This window comes from Leptinotarsa decemlineata, unplaced genomic scaffold (genome assembly GCF_025532065.1).
Source record: "Leptinotarsa decemlineata unplaced genomic scaffold, Ldec_3_MD MMD2_P_RNA_scaffold_2, whole genome shotgun sequence".
NCBI lineage: Eukaryota > Metazoa > Arthropoda > Insecta > Coleoptera > Chrysomelidae > Leptinotarsa > Leptinotarsa decemlineata.
The window spans coordinates 22,096,192-22,116,162 of record NW_027412529.1 but is presented as its reverse complement, the minus strand read 5'-3'; the positions used below and the strand labels follow the sequence as shown (position 1 = coordinate 22,116,162).

At 34.9% G+C, this 19,971-nt stretch overlaps 1 protein-coding gene and 1 long non-coding RNA gene across 24 annotated transcripts in view; both read right to left on the bottom strand.

Moving 5' to 3' along the window:
• Window positions 1-339: 339 nt before the first annotated feature.
• LOC111511127 (calcium voltage-gated channel subunit cacophony) overlaps window positions 340-19,971 on the bottom strand; it is a 230,891-nt gene continuing 211,259 nt past the window's right edge. For all 23 annotated transcript variants that reach the window (XM_074185558.1, XM_074185571.1, XM_074185596.1 and 20 more), the window contains 3 exons: window positions 11,277-11,467; window positions 1,029-1,255; window positions 340-549 (listed from right to left, as the gene is read on the bottom strand). In XM_074185558.1, the coding sequence (XP_074041659.1) occupies window positions 489-549; window positions 1,029-1,255; window positions 11,277-11,467 (479 nt within the window). In that variant the 3' untranslated portion in view covers window positions 340-488. The remainder of the gene's footprint in view (window positions 550-1,028; window positions 1,256-11,276; window positions 11,468-19,971) is intronic.
• On the bottom strand, window positions 11,693-18,222 carry LOC141487006 (uncharacterized). The gene is made up of 2 exons (XR_012468160.1): window positions 18,120-18,222; window positions 11,693-17,827 (listed from the first exon to the last, which is right to left on the bottom strand). It is a non-coding gene; the product is annotated as an uncharacterized lncRNA (long non-coding RNA).

Here is a 19,971-nt window from a genome sequence, read left to right as displayed (position 1 = left end):
ATTGTGGTTGTGACAAAATGAATATAAAACAATAAGCGTTACTTTCGGTCGGTAGCTGGTCGGATCGGCGTGGGTGCTTTGTTCACTCACTCAAATCGACCGCCGTGTTGGTCGGTGTTTCAACGATCGATTTTCACTTGCTATCGTCCAACCCGTGTTAGGAATCACACGTTAAAAGGTAAGATCTCCTTAGTCCTTAGCTCGCATAAGTTTCGACTTATGAGAGTTGTCGTTCGTAGGAGTGCGACAGCTGGTTAACGAAAAAACAGATTTTATACAGATTTTTATATTTTTGTAACTGAGTGATTTTTTTCACTATTTCGAAATGAAAACAGGATATTGATTATTTCAAGTTTATTTACAAAAATGCATTATAATAATGTGACCCAAACGTAAATCCTAGTAACGTTTTTACAGTGGTATTTACATTGAAACACGAAATATATTTACAGGAAAGCAATACTCTTGTGAAGAGTATTAAGCCAATGCTAGCACCAGTCATCATCATCTGAATCAGAATGCCTTGATCCACTTGGTCTAGGCTTGAATCTGCAATAAATTGAGTAAGGTTAGTTTTGAGAATAGAAACCAAATATATTTTTATGTGTGGGATATGTCCATAGGAACACTATGGGAAAATCGAAAAATGTGAAAATCAAAATTGAACAGTATAGTCTATAGGAAGTCAATCAGAACAGCTAAATAAAAGACTAACGTACCGGGACTAACAAATTTACTAGTTAATACCATATAAACAACCCCACATAAAAATAAAGATTGGTGCATTAGAGTATTACACCACTGCCAACGTTCGGTAACTATTTACTTGTTATGCCATTCGAATTGACTTCTTATGAATATTATACTTATATGTAGTGAAATAAAAAATCAAAACTACGAACAATTTTTCTGTTCAAGTCGAACACGTAACAAATTGAATAATTGAGTTTTTCATAAAACAAAGTAATTATAATATATGATTTGGAAAAGGAATAGATCTGAGTATATTCCGAATATAACCAACTCACCCGTTTGGTACGGGGCTTGGTAAAATTCTTCCTCCTCTCCCCAGAGCTACACCTTGTTCGAAGCTCAGAGGGGTTTCGGTTGAGTCACGAGTTCCAGGATTAATATTAATGTTGTTTATATTTGCAGTTACAGTGGGAGTTATTTCCCTCAGAGGCTCCCTATCTCTTGGAAAACTATGCGGATGAGTCTGCGGTGTAGCATGAGCTGAATGCGATTGCAGCTGTTGCTGTAAAATGATTATCAAGTTAGAAACACGATATTCAAGATTGAAAAAAAATGAATATTTCGTAATATGTGAAAGAAATTATTTATATAAATACATTGACCTGCATTGGAACTAGCGAATGTGTCACAAGGCCTTTGAGGAAAATCAAGTAATGAAAAACTGAAAAGTAGAAATGAAACTTCTGGTTTCGAATGAATTCAGCTGTAGCAAAGAAATAGCATATTGATGGAAACATCTATTTGAAATCTAATCCTATCTAGTTTATATCTAGTAATATCTAGTAATGTAATTCCAGCTGTATAAGATTTTTAAAAGAGGAAGCGACCAAGAACCGACTTATCCACACATTTTGTGACTATTGTCGCCTTTTATGCAATACTTCCAGAAAGCAATAAGATTGATAGAAAACTTGTATTTTGAAACAACATAAAAATATAATAATTAGATTGAAACTCAAATTATTTTGGATATTTCTCCGAAATGTATTCAGGAAAACCATATAATTACTTTCAAGTATTATTGTTTATAATAACCTTTCCTATCTGTATTTGGTTGGGTTTTATATCACTTGCGAATATTATTAAAAGCAGCTGCATTCTGTTGAGTTGAGTCTCATTAATATTTGAAAATGTAACTGGTCGATCTTAATGATCTCCAAAAAAATAATAATGTTCAGTGTTTTTGTTAATTTACTCCAAAAATATTTTTGTTTGATCACGAGTATAACTTGACGTGAATTTTTCAGTATATAACCTAGAAAAGTCTATTACGTAATTCTCAAGAATGTAATGCTCTTCATTCATTTCAAATGAATAATAATAAAGGCTTCTCCTTCACCAAATGACCAAACGTCACTTCGTGACTAGTCGAAACAAAGGTTATGTTCTGTCGTAATTATAAGCATTTGAACTGGATGAAAAGTCATAGTGTAATAATAATAATAATAATAATCAAATAGAGAATAGATGTCTTTGTGAGTGGGATGAGTAATTCCGTTGAATTTGAACAGATAATCATCCCAAACATAGTGATTTGTGAATATGTTGCAAGAGTGACAGAGATGAAAGTTGTTGTTTTCATAACCCATATAGCACCAGAAATAAAATGGTCATTGAAATTACTGACTATAGTATAACAATTTTCAATTGAAGATAACTCATATACTAACTGAACTGAGAGCTAACGGCAACAATGTTAAATATTAGAACTAAATTCTTACCGGGGTCATTTTTATTGCCTATGTTGTTTTACAAAATACCTTATCATATATTTTTATCACATTCACACTTTATTGTAAGATAATTAGTTAACGTATTCCAAAAACACTTTATTGTGAGATTTTCACTAAATTGTTTTACAAAAACGCAACACGTGTTTCGCCATACAATGGCTTCATCTGGAGTTGAAAGACACGCCAGATGAAGCCATTGTATGGCGAAACACGTGTTGCGTTTTTGTAAAACAATTTAGTGAAAATCTCACAATAAAGTGTTTTTGGAATACGTTAGTTATGGATTTTCATCAAGTATCGGCCGATTCCATCATATAGATAATTAGTTGACTTAGTCATGAAACTCAGGTATAAATGTTCGTTAAACTCAGGTATAACTGTCATTAATTAGTTCCTAGAATATTATTAGTTTCTAGGTAAATAGTAATATTTCTGGAAGTATATATAAATCTCAAAAAAAACGGGGGATTATCACGAAGACATGGACTCCCAACGCTTTGAAGGGTGGTTTGAATCCCTTCTTTCACAAGTCGAGCCAAATTCGGTAATAGTAATAGATAACGCTCCTTATCACAGCCGATTAGTAGAACAACTGCCAGCTATGACCACCAGAAAAGTAGACATGCAGAGTTGGTTAGAACAAAAAAGAATTCTATTTTCCGAGGACATGGTTAAGGCCGAGCTTATGAGTGTCATTAAACAGCATCGTGACAGATATCCACAGCATGTGGTAGATACAATAGGTCGTGCTGAAGGCATCACCATTTTGAGACTTCCTCCTCACTATTGCGAGTTAAACCCGATAGAATCAATCTGGGCTCAACTTAAGCGTTACATAGCTCGTGAAAACGTGACATATAACATTTCTGATGTCCAACGTTTATTAGAACTCGCAATGGAACAGATACGGAAAGAAGATTGGGCCATCTGTATCTGTAGAGTAGGGAGGGTGGGTGTAAGCCCACGCACTTAGGCCACATGTGACCCATTGTGCATCCTCCCGAGGAGTTGTCCTCCTAGGTCATCGTCCATCCTGTCCTTTACATAAAGGTGGACAGGTCGCTGGGAGACATCTCCTTTATATCGGCAGGTGTAGGCCAAGACTCGCCGAACACACACTCTCTTATTGACGATAACTCCGGGCACTCGCACAGGACATACCTGACAGTCTCATCTTCCTGTTCACACATCCTGCTTAGAGGTGTGTTCACTAACCCCATATTATGTAGGTGTTTCCTTAGCTGACAGTGGCCAGTCAGAAATCCTACTGTAAGGCGTAGATTTTTTCTGGTCAAAGCCAGATATTTCTTCGGCGCCAGCTTCCCAGGGTCGCCCAAGGTGATCCTGGCAAGGTTACATCCTTTGATTTCATCCCATCTCTTTAAGGATTGAGCATGGGTGTAATATTTGACTAGTTCCGCAATAGTCGAAGTCATCAAGCCGTGGGTGCCACTGGTTCCCAAAATTCTTAATCCAGCCGCTTCCTTGGCTAAAGAGTCGGCAATGCGATTATCTTTACTCCTGTCGTGTCCTTTGGTCCACCTCAGGATAATGTTATTATCTACCGAGGCTTTGGCTAAATCTTGGTGGCACTCTAGTGCTAGCCCTGAAGTAACACGCTGTCTGTTCAAGGCTAATAGTGCTTGTCTGCTATCAGTGCAGATTGTTATTGTTATGTTATCGTGCAAATAAAAATGATATTTCCTATTATGGTACCACTTTATTGTATCTCCAATAACGGTAAGTACTCGACTGCGTTTTTAGAGCAAGTCTACATGAAAAACATTCGTGTACAAAAAGATCTTAATATACAGGACTGGAAACTAACAACTATGTTTTATCATTAATATATGACACCCCTTTACCTAAGTTGAAACATTACACTATACAGTAATAATTTGCAATAACTAACAAACAATAGGCTACCCAGGATTAATTTGCCATAATTAATCGCTCAGGTGCCCTAATTTTATCACGGGGTCTTAGAGATCTACCACTATTAGTTTCATCACCTTCCATATTACCATTTTTCGTATTCACTAACTGTTCACTACTGTGAATCCCCGTTTTTCCCTTCCAATCTACAATATTTTCTTTCAAAGCTGATCGTGGAGTGAAAGAAACATTATTTGTTTTAGATATTGTATTTGAATATTCTTTGTCTGAATAATCTTTTTTTAATTGATTCATATGTTTTTTCCATTTCAATCCACAATCGGTTTCTACCAGGAAAGTTTTTCTGCCCAATATTTCTTTAATTTTACCATGACACCACTTTTGAACATTTTCACGATAATCTCCTGCATATACCAAATCATTTATCTCATAGTTCACATATTTTTTATGTCCATAATATTTTGTTTGATAATTTTGTGTAGATTTCACTACGGCTTCCACAGAAGGTAACAGTAAATCAAATTTAGTTCTTGAACTTCTATCAAAAAGCAATTTAGAAGGTGTTTCTCCCATGGTCGAGTATGGGGTGTAACGATATTGAAATAAAAATCTATTGATTATTAAATGGGTGTCTAACCTTGGATCCTCAGTTTTACTTTTAATAATAGCATTTTTGATAATTTTCACCGCACTTTCTGCTTGTCCATTTGTAGATGGGTGGTAAGGTGCCCCTGTATGATGTTTGATACCGCTTTGCTTTAAAAAACGTTGGAATTCAAAACTTGTGAATGTTTTTGCATTATCCGTACAAATTTCTTTTGGTAATCCATATCTCGCAAATAATTCTCGAAACACCTTTATAGTATTCAAAGATGTGATATTTGACATTTCGAAGCCCTTGATTCACTTAGATGTAGCGTCTTCGCTGATTAAAAATTTTTTATTGAAACATGGCCCAAAAAAATCCGCATATAGCCTGGTCCACGGATTAGTTGGCCATTTCCATACAGACAAAGGTGTTTTTGTAACAGTAGGAGCTAATCTACAGCAAATTTCACAAGACTGGGCCATACTTTCAATTTGACTGTTCATCAAAGGCCACCACATATAAGCCCGAGCTAAAAGTTTCATCTTAACAATACCCATATGTGCAACGTGTGACTCATTTAGTATTGAATTCCAATATTTTTTTGGTACTATTATGCGATAACCCCACATGAGGCAATTCTGTTCTATTGTTATTTCATTTTTCTTTATAAAAAATGGTTTATAATTTTCCCCAGGACATTTTCTGGGCCAACCATTCCTGACAAATAACATTACTTTACTGAGGACTGGATCCACCGCTGTTTCTTTTCGAATTTTATTTACATCTATCGGCAATTCGGATTGCTCTACGTAATTTATATAAGAAAATTCGGTTACCTGTTTTGAATCAAATGGAAATTCTACCTGTGCACTCGTGATGGGTAACCTGGACAAACAATCGGCATAATTTTGATTTGAAGTAACAAATTTTATTTCATAATCAAAAGCTGAAAGAATATAGGCCCAACGTTGAAGGTGGCTAGCAGCAAACATCGGTAATCCCCGCTTGTCCCCAAAAATCGCTAGTAATGGTTTATGATCGGTGACAAGTAAAAATCGTTTACCAAACAAGTATCGATAAAATTTTTTAGGCCAAAAATTATGGCGTCAGCTTCTTTCTCGATTTGAGAATATTTTGTCTCTGCCAAACTCAATAGACGAGAGGCAAAAGCAATTGGTTTTTCAATATTGTTTTTATCAATATGAGAGATAGTTGCTCCTAACGCATATTGTGATGCATCTACCATGAGCTTAACTTTCTTTTCAGGGTCGAAATGGCTAAGAACCGAATTTTAAATTAATAATTTTTTTGAATTTTCGAAACTTATTTTACATTCTTGTGACCAGAACCATTTTGTTTCTTTTCTTAATAATTTGTACAATGGCTGCAAAACTTCTGACAGATTCGGTAAAAATTTACAATAAAAATTTATCATTCCCAAAAAAGATTTGAGTTCTGTCACTGTTTTTGGTACCGCCACTTCCGTTATTGCCTGAATTCTATCTTTTGATGTATGTAACCCTTCTTTATCTATAACATGTCCTAGGTACTTTATAGAATCTTTAAAAAATGAACATTTTTCCTTCTTAACCTTTAACCCATAAGTTTTTAAAATTTGAAAAGCCTTTTCTAGTTTTTTCAAATGTTCCTCATCATTTTTACCCGTTATTAATATGTCATCTAAAAAAACACACGATACCAGTACCTTGAAACATTTGTTCCATTATATTCTGGAATATCGCCGGAGCACATGTAATTCCGTATGGAAGGCGAGTGTAAGCAAATAACCCTTTATGGGTGGCAATAGTTAACATCTTTTGTGGCTCTTTTGTTAAAACTACCTGCTGATAAGCTTCCGAGAGGTCAATTTTAGAAAATTTTTGCCCCCCCCTGAAGTTGACTAAAAAGATACTCTATTCTAGGAAGCGGAAAGTGTTGAATTTCAAGATGGGGGCTAAGGGTAACTTTAAAGTCACCACAAAGCCTAATACCACCGTTAGGTTTTAGTATTGGGACAATGGGTGTGGCCCACTCTGAAAATTCTACTGGAATTAAAACTTTATTTTCAACCAATCTTTGTAACTCTGCTTCTATTTTCGGTTTAATTGCAAATGGTACTGGTCGGGGTTTACAAAATTTTGGCTTGGCATTTTCTTTCAATTTTAATGAAATATTGAATTTATTAAAAGTTCCTAATTTGTCTTCAAATATTTCTTTATATCTACGAACCAAAAAAGAAACTTGGTCAGAAAAACCTTCCTGACTCACATCGACTCGTTGACTAAAATTAATTTTGCAAATTCCGATTTTAAATAGTTTCATTTCGTTTCTTCCAATTAGCGGGGGCCCTCCATTTTGAATAACGTACAACTTCAAGGAGTACGTTTTATTCTCTAAAATGGCATTTAATATTAAATAACCCTTTGGTTGGAAACTTATACCTACATAATCTCGAAGATATAAATCGTTTTCATATAAATTGTAATTCATAAAATGTTTTTTGAATAACTTTTCTGAAATCGCTGAGTGTGCTAATCCTGAATCTATTTCGAAATTTACAGGTATATTCTCTACAGTCAATTCGATATAAGTAGGTTTCACATTATTAAATGAATCCATATTTCCTATATCTAGCTTAAAAATATCAAAATTTTTCGGTACTTGTTCATTTTCATTATTATCATCACGAATACAAAAAATTGAATTATCGGTTAGTGCATCACTAGAGACATCATCAGTTATGTAATGGTGCCCCCGACGTTGACACTGAGAGGCTAAGTGCCCTTTAATACCACATTTGTGGCATATGCACTCCTTATATGAACATTCCTTAGGTAAATGATTGAAGCGCCCACATACTGTGCACTTACTTGATTGGTTAGGATGGCTTACCCCTTGACGATAGTTCTTGTTCTGTTCTTTGGGTAGAACTGTGGCTCCCCAATTGGAATTCTCCTTGGTATAGGTTTTGTGAACTGAGTTCGATGGATTTTTCGGATTATATCGATGTCTATTAAAGTTGACTTCCACTTCTTGTTTTATTTCCTTCGCATCTTCCTCAAACAATCTATCCCTAATTTTTTCTTTATTGATGCCGATGACAAAAATATCACGCATAACTATTTGCAATTCGGATCCGAAACCACATTTTGAGGCCATATTTTTCACCCTGGCTTCCCACTCCGCGACACTTTCGTTTAAAACTCGTCGGGCTGAATAGAATTTCATACGTTGTGCAAAAAACGATTTCACTGGGGAGAAATGATTCTCAAGCAAAATTAACAAATCATCGTAGTTTTTAGAATTTGGTAAATCGGGAACACATAAGTTTCTCAGTAAAACATAACACTGTTCTGATAAAGAATTCAGAAGAATAGCCTTTTTTTGTCCTTCATCGTTCACTTTATTTGCAATGAAAAATTGACTCAATCTTTCACTAAATACTGTGAAGTCTGAATTGTTAGGATCAAAAGTGTTTATTGTTCCTAATAAACCCGAGCCTGATGCCATTTTACACTAACTTCGACACTTTCACTAGATTTTGCGCGGATTGCGAAATGTCCTCGTCGCCAATTATTATGTTATCGTGCAAATAAAAATGATATTTCCTATATGGTACCACTTTATTGTATCTCCAACAACGGTAAGTACTCGACTGCGTTTTTAGAGCAAGTCTACATGAAAAACATTCGTGTACAAAAAGATCTTAATATACAGGACTGGAAACTAACAACTATGTTTTATTATTAATATATGACAGTTATGTTTTTGTCAGAAATTCTTTTCTTGGTTATTTCTTTTGTGGCGATTGAGATACCAGCCAGTTCTGTTTGGACCACGCTGGTATTTCTTTAAATTCCCCACTTAATCCTTAGGCTTAAGAAGATTGGACTAATGCTGTAGCTCATGTGATCAAGGAAGAAGAAAAAATGTGGAGATTGGACGGGATGGTAGACACTGTTTTCGACCAAATAATAGATATAAGTGTGACTGTCAATGGAGTCAATGGATTCTGAAACTTCATAAGCATAACATAGGTAATTATTTCTTTGCTTTGATGTTATCTTTTTATATAAAATGAACATAATAATTATTTTGTGAATTTTTCTGTTTTTTTGAAGTAGTGTATTAGGCATAATAAGAAAATGTAATCAGTTTCACCATTGACACCAAGTGACGCCACTTACTATAACAATTTTTACGTAATTACCTATGTGTTTAAATAAATAAAAATATTATTTTGGTACGCCTCTGCAGAGTTGGTAAGAGGATTATCCGTTGGTCACTTCAAGTGCGACGTTGCTTCAATTGAAAATTGTTATAGTATATCATGTTAGTGGACTTGTCCAATTTTGTCGCTACTACTTGAAAATGATTAACCACATATCGATATATCTCATTGACGTTTCAACTCTGGTTTTCATTTCCTTCAACAGACATTTTAATGTCGATTGTCGAACCAGTACAATCACATATCACTCTGTATCCATCAAGAATCATGCATATACTATATCAAGACCATCCGAGTACACATTGAAATTTCTTTAAAAATGAGAAACATTCTTCTATGTTCATTGACTCAACATGTTGTACAAAAACTGTGGAACGATATCATCTACAGAAATATTTTGGAAATATTGTGAAGCTACATTATTAGTGAGTAAGATACGCTGTATTTGATTTTGAAGAAATCCAATATCCTTCTAGGAGTTGCAGTAATGTAACCCAGAATGAACATGAAATAATAGTTTTTATTTTTATTTTAATATCAAACCATAGAGGTTACTTTATTCGATGAATAATGAACTCAAATATATACGATACAATGGTGTAAATTAAAGTCGTTTTCATGTCGTAAAAAAACATATAACTTCACTTGATTATACAAAAAATGCATACTATCAAAACAAATTAATGAAACTTGATATAATTTGTAAAATATCAGTTTTTCGCATAGTATACCTTTGATAAAAAATGTAGTGAAATGTTGGAAACATTTCATACAAATGAAAAAATACAGGGTGTTCTGTTTGAAAAAGTTGAATTATGCACCCTACATATTATTCCCGAAAGTTGAGATTCCCGAAATTATCACAGTGATGTTGACTAACTATTCCTAAAAAATTGTCCTAATTGCTGTAGATACGCGAGTGGTGAATTAAAAAAAATATTGTCTGCAAAATCGGTTTTTCTGGAATAACTTGGCAATGCCGCAATGGAAATTCGAGAAAAAAAATTCTTTAGGGAGCTAAAAAATATGCAATTGAAAGAAGAATTCATATACTGAGTGTTTTAATAAAAAAAATATAGCTTTGGTTGGTCACGCTCGGCTGAATCACCCAGAATGCGAGAAAACAATTTTGAAAGATAGTATTTATCGATATGACTTCAAAATGAATTGAGCAGTTCAAAAAATTGTTTCCTCTGATAGCAATGGACCGATTAATTCTTGTTGACTCCCCCTGAATGCACTCAGAAAAACATAAAATCAGAGAGCATCACTCTGAATGTTATCAGATGGACCTTCACGGGTCGATTCTGGGTCCGCTTATTTTTTTTATTCATAAATGATCTACCTGACCATTATTTCATATCTTGTTGTTTTTTATGCAGATGACACTACATTGGCAATTGATTCAGATAGTTCTGAAAATTTATAAAAAAACGGAATAATTTAGCAGAGTAGTTTACGAATTGATGTGAAATACATTTCTTGATTGTGAATGCAGAGAAAATTGTATGCATTCCCATTTCAGGTGGAGATGGGTAACTGGTATGCAAGTGGTTGTCAGAAAATGTACAATTAATATGACTGAAGTACCGAAATATGATGGAATCGGCTGATACCTGATGAAAATCCATAACTAACGTATTAGTGAAAATCTCACAATAAAGTGTTTTTGGAATACGTGAAGTAACGAAATTTCTTGGAACGTATATAGATTGCAGATATTACTTTCACTACCCAATATCAAAAACTTTCAATCTATAATGATGTCGAACTTTTCACTGTCTTTTCATAACAATTATATGAAAAATTCATTTGGATTTACATTCAGAAAGATAATGGATTACGCATTCATCATTAAACATAAATATGCACATTTTAGGCCCGATAAAACATTCTAGTGAAAAATATTGGAGTGAAACATCGATTAGGGCATGCAGATATTGTATAAAATGTTTCTGGATTCAGAAAACACGTTCAATATTTTCATAACTTGAGGACAAACAATTTAATATTTTAATAATTTGATAATAAAATTTTTACTTGTGAATAGATGTTTTAAATATGTTTGACTCACGTGAGTGGGAGATGCATTCACTTTGGGAAAATTGATTGATCCCGGTCTCAGCTGCAGTGTTGATGGTTTACAAGGAGTGGGGGGCAATCTTCTACCTTGACCCTTCCTCCCTCCCAAGGATGGATGGCTATGCTGCATGTTACTCTGATGTACCGCCGATTGATGAACTGGAATACCAACTACAGCTCCAGCTGTTGTACCATAAAAAATAATTTGAAAACAAATATATTGAAATTTCTCATGAACTCATGATGTACTTACTGAGCTCTTATCTTGGTGAGTAACAGATCACAATACAGGCATTTCAATGTCTAGGTGAAAGTTACTCATTCAAGATAATTGAAATTTATTAATTATGTATGTCATACAACAAATTGTATATTAACATGGAATAAATAAATTTGAAATTTGAAAAAAATTCAATATCCTTTATGTATTCGGGCAGACTGTTGTAAATTGTTATTGCAGTATAGCATAATGAATTTTTACCAATCTTTATATTTATTTGGATAGTTTTGAATGGTTTGATTTTTTTTTGTGAAGTGGTTATGACAATAGGAATTGATAGTCTAAGACATGGGTTCCCAATTTTACTTGGCCATGGAACCCTAATACATCTTTTCTACTAAAATTGGGCTTTATGTCCGACAGTTGGATGCGAAAAACCGAATAAAAATCCAGTCTTGCATTGGTGAGTCGTCACAAATGGAAGCAGAACTGAAATAGCTCTTTCAACAATTGCAGGATATTTAGATCTCCGACAAAGCGTGCGGAACACCCGTGACCCTTCTACGGAACCCCAGGGTTCCGCGGACCACCATTTAGGAATACAGGGTATAAGAGATATTCGAATGTTCGTATTTAAAACTTGTCAAATGAATATTCCTATTTTTATAAGAAAATAAATATTCCGAAGTGAAACCTCGGCTGATAACACGCTTGACGTTGAATTATATCTGACAGACATTTGTGAAAGATATCTCACAGAGGTCACCTAATTCAACCTTATTGTAGATTTTTGTCCAAATAGACGTGCTCACGGATAATTATCTACGTCAAAATTTCTACCGGTTTGTCCCGTACGTATATACTGCAGAGCATTCCCCACACTCTATTCTATATATACCTGAATTAGTATTACTTATAAAAGCTGTTGTTATTTTGTATTTAGAAAAGTAATTTCGAATATTTTCTGAGAGTTTACCTGTGTGATGAATGCTAGTATGTTTACATGTATTGGGTTTTCTGATAGTTGGGTATAATTCTCTTATAAGCGTTTCATGAGTTTTATCCGATTTCATTTCTTTCTATTGAAGAAACTGGTACCTGATTGTTTACCGCAATTTATTCAATTATTTTTAATTCGTCCTGGAAGTTCTTTTCAGATAAAAAAATAGCGAAAGCTCTAAAGGCGGATAATTTATGTGAGATTGGACTGAAAGAATCAAATTGGACAGTCTTTGAAGGTGTTTTTCCGGTGGATATTAAATTGAAAACCATTGTTAACCTTTGAAATATTCAAATCTAAGAAGTTAAGCCCCTGGTTTTGTTCGATTTTTACTGTGAATTTTATTTTGTTATGCAGCCTATTGAGGACAAAAGACAAAAGTGTTTCCATCCTGATGAAAAGAGAAATGAAAATTTCTATGTTTTTTCTCAAACTAATACAATAGTTTATTGTATTACAAACTAATACAATAAACTATTGTATTAGTTTGAGAATGTCCATATAGGACGAAACTGCTGTAACCTTAGTTACAATTAAAAGTGGTAAAAAACATAGAAATTTTCATTTCTCTTTTCATTATGATCTCCTACCATGTAGTAACAGCTACATCCATCAATTTATTGTTTTCATCCATTTCATTAAAGTAACCCTAATTCAACCTTAATCACGATCTATTCATTTTGCTAGGTTGAATAGCATTTTTGATATAGAAACCCCATAAATTGATAACAATAATGGAATTGTGAAGAGGACGACTGCATTCTTATTCACCCCCTATGAACTGAAAATCCACGAGTTATACATATAACCATTAGTAGTTGGGCCGTGCTGATCGTACAAATAGAGTACCTACCTTCATTCCAGGCTTCATTCTATCATTTGAAACAGTGTACTAGGATTACACTTCAATTTTTATAAACTGAGGCGATTTTAAATCGCACCGATCTAAAGCAAAACTTTTTACAGGATTTGATCTAAAATTTTGCAACTCAGTTGCACCTACGTACTACAGTATGATTCAAGAGTTGTATAATAATGAAAAATATATGCAATGCAGAACCTGAAGAGAACAAAATTCCAGTAGATTTGCTGATGTCAGTGAACCTGAAGCAAGGGTTTTTTCCGAAAGTAGAGACTATCTAGAATTTCGAATTATGATTTTTATACAAAGGGTTTATTAATCGATCGAGAAGTTAAGCTGAGTAGGCGAATATTTTTCACCTTGGTGGTGATCCTTTAACTATAACTAGCTTTAAAATTATACTAGCGGTCCGCCCCAGCTCCGCACGGGTGCAATGCTGATAAATATACATAATATAAACGCGTGCAATCGATGCCAATCATGAATTGCTATAGAGCAAAGCGTGGTCTTCGAAGCGCTATTAATAGACATGCACCGCCGCCCCCGGCCGGTACCGCAACCGCTATGTCCGTACATATTAAATCTGTAATATCTTCATGAATATTCATTTGAATCACATGCTCTAAAGAGCCATATTGATCTATATGAAATGCTCAATGCATTGAAGGTATTTATTTGGATATGGATTAATGCTGTATTGCTTAAAATTGCTTTGTTAATGAGCGATTATTTCTTGAGGATGAAAACTAGTTATTGTGTGTTATACGTAGGAGATAGACATATACCATCGTAGACTGTTTTGTAGATCTTTTTAAGGTGTACAATATTGTGGTACATTGTTTCATCTATCTCGTAGGGTTCAGCCAGCGTTTTCAATGTGAGAGCAAAAAAAGTATTTATTTTCGACATCACATTAGAAACCTCTACCATTATCAGTGTTTCTCTACTATATTATGCATGTTTTATACATATAAACCGTTCTCTTGAATCACTTTAACTATCGAAAGTACCTGCATCAAAATCCGTTGCGTAGTTTTAAAGATCTAAGCATACATAGGGACAGACAGCTGGAAGCGACTATGTAGTGATAATGGACATATATTTGAATATTTCTGGAAATATATTGTGTGATAATTAATCCAAATGAGTTGATAATTAGCGCTATATAATGAGCGAATTAACGTATTGATGCGTGATCAAATCGAAAAAAAGCCACATAACATCAACTTTGCAAATACATCTATAAACAATTAACCTGATCACCCTGTTTAGTTATGTGCAATATAGAAGAGAAAATAAATGTATTGTAAATATTAACTGAGGTACATATCGATATCATGACGATGATTGTTTATACGAAATGAAGTTATAGATAATTTATTTCAACCAGAAATACCGACAGATATCTGACTTTGATACGTCGTTAAGGAAGCTGGAGAAATTGTGGACATATTTTTTATTCAAGATTTATTTTCAAATATATCCCTTTTGGAAGATGTATCATTTAACTTACAAAACTGTGAATATTTTTTGAACAGCAGAAGTCATATCCACTTTCATTTGGTTCATTCCGAATATAGGTACTTTCTCATTTCGGATTACCGTATGTGTTTGAAATAAATGAAATAAATACATGATGAATTTGAATCCCACTTCTACAGGCTGATTCACGGTGGATGGCACATTAGACGTTTCTGGTGAACCAGACAACGGATCACTTTGAAAATTTAATGGAGAGCATATTCGGACATTCTCTAGCCAACTAAAATATTTTCGACAATGCGGTGTTGCCGCTTCTATTAGAAAGCAGTAGCAACTTTGATTTTTCAAATAGAACACTCTGTATATAATATTATTTTTGGAATCTCCAAAAATTGCCCGACAACTTTCCTTGATATTTCCCTATACCTATCTGTTACCGTTTTCGAAATAAAAATTAATTTCAATTTTTTTTCTTCGAAAATCATGACTTCTAAAAATGCCGATATCTTTTAGTTAAGAAGTACTATGATATCGAAATTTGGTTTGGAGTTAGGTGATACTTGGACACTTCCCACAAGTCAGCCTAATCTCCGTTACTTCAATACAGGGTGGTAAAAAAATACAGTTTTTTCGTTTGCTTGAAAAAGTTGCTGAAATTTAATTATTTCAAATGGAACACCCTGTATATTATTGAAAATTCGGAAAGCTGCTGAAATTTGCTTTCTTTCTATGCATATCATACCTATACCTAACTAGTCAAGTTTCGGACTTATGAACATTTATTTGTGAAAATGTCCCTTCAGAATGGTATTTCCATTCGGTATTTGGTAAGCAGGCCATGATTACTATTTGATAGTAGCGTTGTGACATTCTCCTAATAATATCGACATTTTCGTCACTTCAGAAGTTGCAAATACCTTCAAAACGATGGAACAAAACTATTCAAACGAAGTTCTTATGAATTTGTTTATTATTTTTGGACAGTGTGACAAAATTATCAGCAGAACATGTAGAAAGTTCAATGAAATGTATCCGAATCTACCGCCAATGAACCTCAAGAAATTTATACGAATTCAGAACAATTTCAATACATTTGGATCAACTTTAAAAGCACCAAGAAACTTGCCTCGACCCGTAACTTTCGAAGACAACCAGATTAATGTCTTAGCATATTTTCACGCATTTCCCGAGTCATCGATAAGAAGTGCTGAAGAAGATTTGGGTATAAAATATTCATCGGTTCAAAGAATCTTGCGAAGACATAAAATGCATGATTATAAATTCACCAAAATTCAAGCAATGAAGCCTCAAGATCCTCAACAGAGAGAGTAGAATTTTGTGAAATGTTGTTGACACGCATTCAAGAAGATCCACTTTTTTTAAATAAAATTATTTGGACTGATGAATCGAAATTTTCGAGAGAAGGGATTTTCAATAGAAAAAATCGTCATTATTGGTTCAGTGAAAATCCTCAGGTCACAAAAGAAGCCGGATTTCAAGAAAAATTTAGTTTTAATGTCTTCTGCATGTTGATGGACAACAAATTGAGGTACGTGATATACGAGGAGTCATTAATATCCAGAAGCTACCTGAATATTTTGGAGAATACTGTAGACAGTTTTGTGGATAATCTGCCACTCGAAGATTATCGAAACTGATGGTACCAACTAGACGGAGCTCCTGCACATTGCACAAGAGAAGTGAGCGCAGAACTGGATAGACTATTTGACGATCGGTGGATGATGCGCTTGGGACCATGGAATTGGCCAGCGAGATCACCCGATCTTAATCCATTAGATTTTTATTTGTGGGGAATGTTTGTCACCTCACAAACCACAAGAGGGGACTAAATCATCTGTCGGTAACAAATAAGACAGATGGGTATCCGCGGCTAAGCTAAACAGTGGAGACGGGAGTGGGTTAAACAACTTAGCACATTTCAAATAGATCTTAATGGGCGCCAGGTAAATTTAATCCTCCAGATACCCTAAGTAACTCACAATATCAATAACTTACCAATTAATATTGGAAATAAAAGATAAAAATCCCCAATATGATTTATTCAGTAATCCTAACTTACATGGATTAACCAACAACGCTTCTAAGACAACAATGCAATATTCACACTACTACGCGATGTTCAAATGTCCATACAAGAGCGCGGTGTATCTAACCACGAATTCAATCAGCCATGAATTACGGTAGTAACGACGCTCAAAAAAAACTACAATACGTCGAGTAAAACTACCACGAAAATTGAGTAGGTGAAATCGTAAATACTAGTATCGGATGGTAAGACAAACTCGTTTGCGTCGCGTGAGCTCAGGCGTAGGCGCATCGGTGTCAATCAGCAATCGTGAAAGGAAGAATATACCTCAATTTCCGTTTCACAAATATCTATGTCAATCAGGTATCAATAACAAACTCTTAATCAATAAACGATAAACAAACACTATATCAACAGGTATCAATAAACATAAGGGCAACAATTATTCAAATATCTCAGTATATCACAAATATTCAATTAAATCAATTATAACTTGCGTGCTCCTTTTGGGCCACCCGGTATATGGTGTTAGGCTACCCTGTAGTATGGCGGAGATGGATCACCCTGTAGCACCGGAGATGGATCACCCTGTAGCACCACCAAGATAGATCACCCTGTAGCACCGGTGGATCACCCTGTAGTACGGCGGAGATGGATCACCCTGTAGCACCACCAAGATAGATCACCCTGTAGGGCACGACAAGCTGGACCAGTAATGGATCACCAAATAAGATCCAGAAAGAAAATAAAGGAAAACAGGAACCCTTGACGAAGACAAAAAAAAAGCAGGAAGAAAAGCAGGAAGAAAAACAGGAAGAAAAGCAGGAAGAAAAGCAGGAAGAAAAGCAGGAAGAAAAGCAGGAAGAAAAACAGGAAGAAAAGCAGGAAGAAAAGCAGGAAGAAAAGCAGGAAGAAAAGCAGGAAGAAAAACCCTACGGAAGAAAATTCTCAATCAGAATCAGATAAAAACAAGGTGAGATTCAACCCCCATTCAATAGGACTATTTGACTAATCAATACCCCTGGTATATTTTCATTTAAGCAAAGTAGCAAGATAACAAGAGTATATTTTTGGGTGCCCTGTATAACCATATGACCCGTAAAAATCAAGAAAATTGAATGAGTGTTGAAACCTCTCTTCAAAACTAATATTCACTTGAATGACAACGATGGAATCAGAAATTACTAAAATCATTTTAAACACATTTAATGGTAAAATTCTTACCCTGGCCAAGGGGTTTTCTATACGTTTCTTCGTGTGCGGTACTCTGCACGGAAGTCCTACTGGGACTTGATGAGTGACTGAGGGCCTTCTGTTTCTTATGAATCTAGAGACGAGAAACGAAGGTTGTAGAATTGAAGAAGTGATATCATAGCTAAGATCACATGAGAGATGCGACAGTGATTCAGACATACCTAATTTCGGAAATCCTTCCACCTGGCACGAGTTCGGTAACCACCACAAATCCTCAAAAGAGCTTAAGTTTCAGACTGCAAATATCCACACCAAAATGACCAATCAGTCTTCCACTATACAATCCTGACTTGTAGAAATAATCCCCGTGAAGGATGGCACAAATACAACCAAATATATCCTACAATCAGTCTGATGGTACCCTCTGAACTCCGAACCAAGCTCACCGAAGGCTAACTTCCAAATACTAAGACACTGCCACATCTGACAGCTAACCAGTTGTTGTCACAGTGCATCCAATCTACACTACAAGCACCAAGGGGGCGCTGTGCACAACATCATAAATCTATCAATTCCTCCACAGCCACTTGAGACAATATCAACAAGTCCATGACCCATCAAAACTCCTTCTCAAAGCAATGCAACCCTAAAACAACCCTTGACAACTTGAGTAACCGATAAATCCTCCACCCGTGAACAACTGTAGAACTAGTTCGGTGTAAGTCGACGGAACGACACTACGAAAGTTCGGCAGATGTCAACCAACAGCTGTCTTTTAACCTTGTTTACGAATATTTACAAAATATATTGTTCCAACCTATTTTCAACTATTTACCAATCCTTATTCATGCGATGGAATAGAAACATATAAGGTAAGTCGCCATAACCTTCCCTTTCAGTACAAATATTAGAGCATTCATATTATGCAGAATATTTACCGAAAATATCAAACAGTATTCAGAAACCCAGAGGTAACTAATATTGTTTTTCAGGCGATATGGCTCTAATATGTCAGTAAACCTTCTGGAAGTGATGAATAACAATCTATGCAAGAAATATTCTCGGAAAGGTATAGGGAATAAGGCAGACAACGGCTGAAAAAAATGATAGGTGAAGAAAACTGAGAAACAAACAATAACAACTATTTCAACCTAGCGAGGAATTTCGGATCTCCAACGTCGATTGGCAATAGGAGAATGCGTAAGTACTGGTCAAAGCAGTTAGTCAGGGAGCATACATTTATTCTTGTACATTTCAGGTATGGTTTTCTATGGAACGGAAGATTCCCATTACTATGATGTTAAATGAATAAAATGAACTTGTAACTGAATTACATTGTTAATATCCTCTGAATAAAGATCTTAAAAGGTAAGGTAGTGTTTTTGAAAGGTCACATAAGAGCAGTCTGTGACGAAAAGTTCGCCATCAATAAATGACAATTCTGTCGATTCCATAGTAAATAAACGAACAATATCTACAATATTTACAAGTAAATTTAGACCGTTACATGTTCAAAGAAAAAGTTTACAAAATACCCGTGCGTTCGAGAGATGAATTGTTAGAAAGGATTGCCCAAACATTTGAAGATTTGGATCCCAATGAAATCAGATCTGCCACCACGAAAGCAGTCAACACCCGCATTTTAAAGTGCTTGGAAGTGAACGGCCAGCGATTCGAACATATTTTGAAGTATTCCACATGATTGTTTTACTTTTTTATAATTATTCATATCAATATTTCCAATTTCAAGTTTCTTGGTGCTTTTTTAAAGTTTATCCAAACATATTGAAATTGTTCTGAATTCGTATAAATTTCTTGAGGTTCATTGGCGGTAGATTCGGATACATTTCATTGAACTTTCTACATGTTCTGCTGATAATTT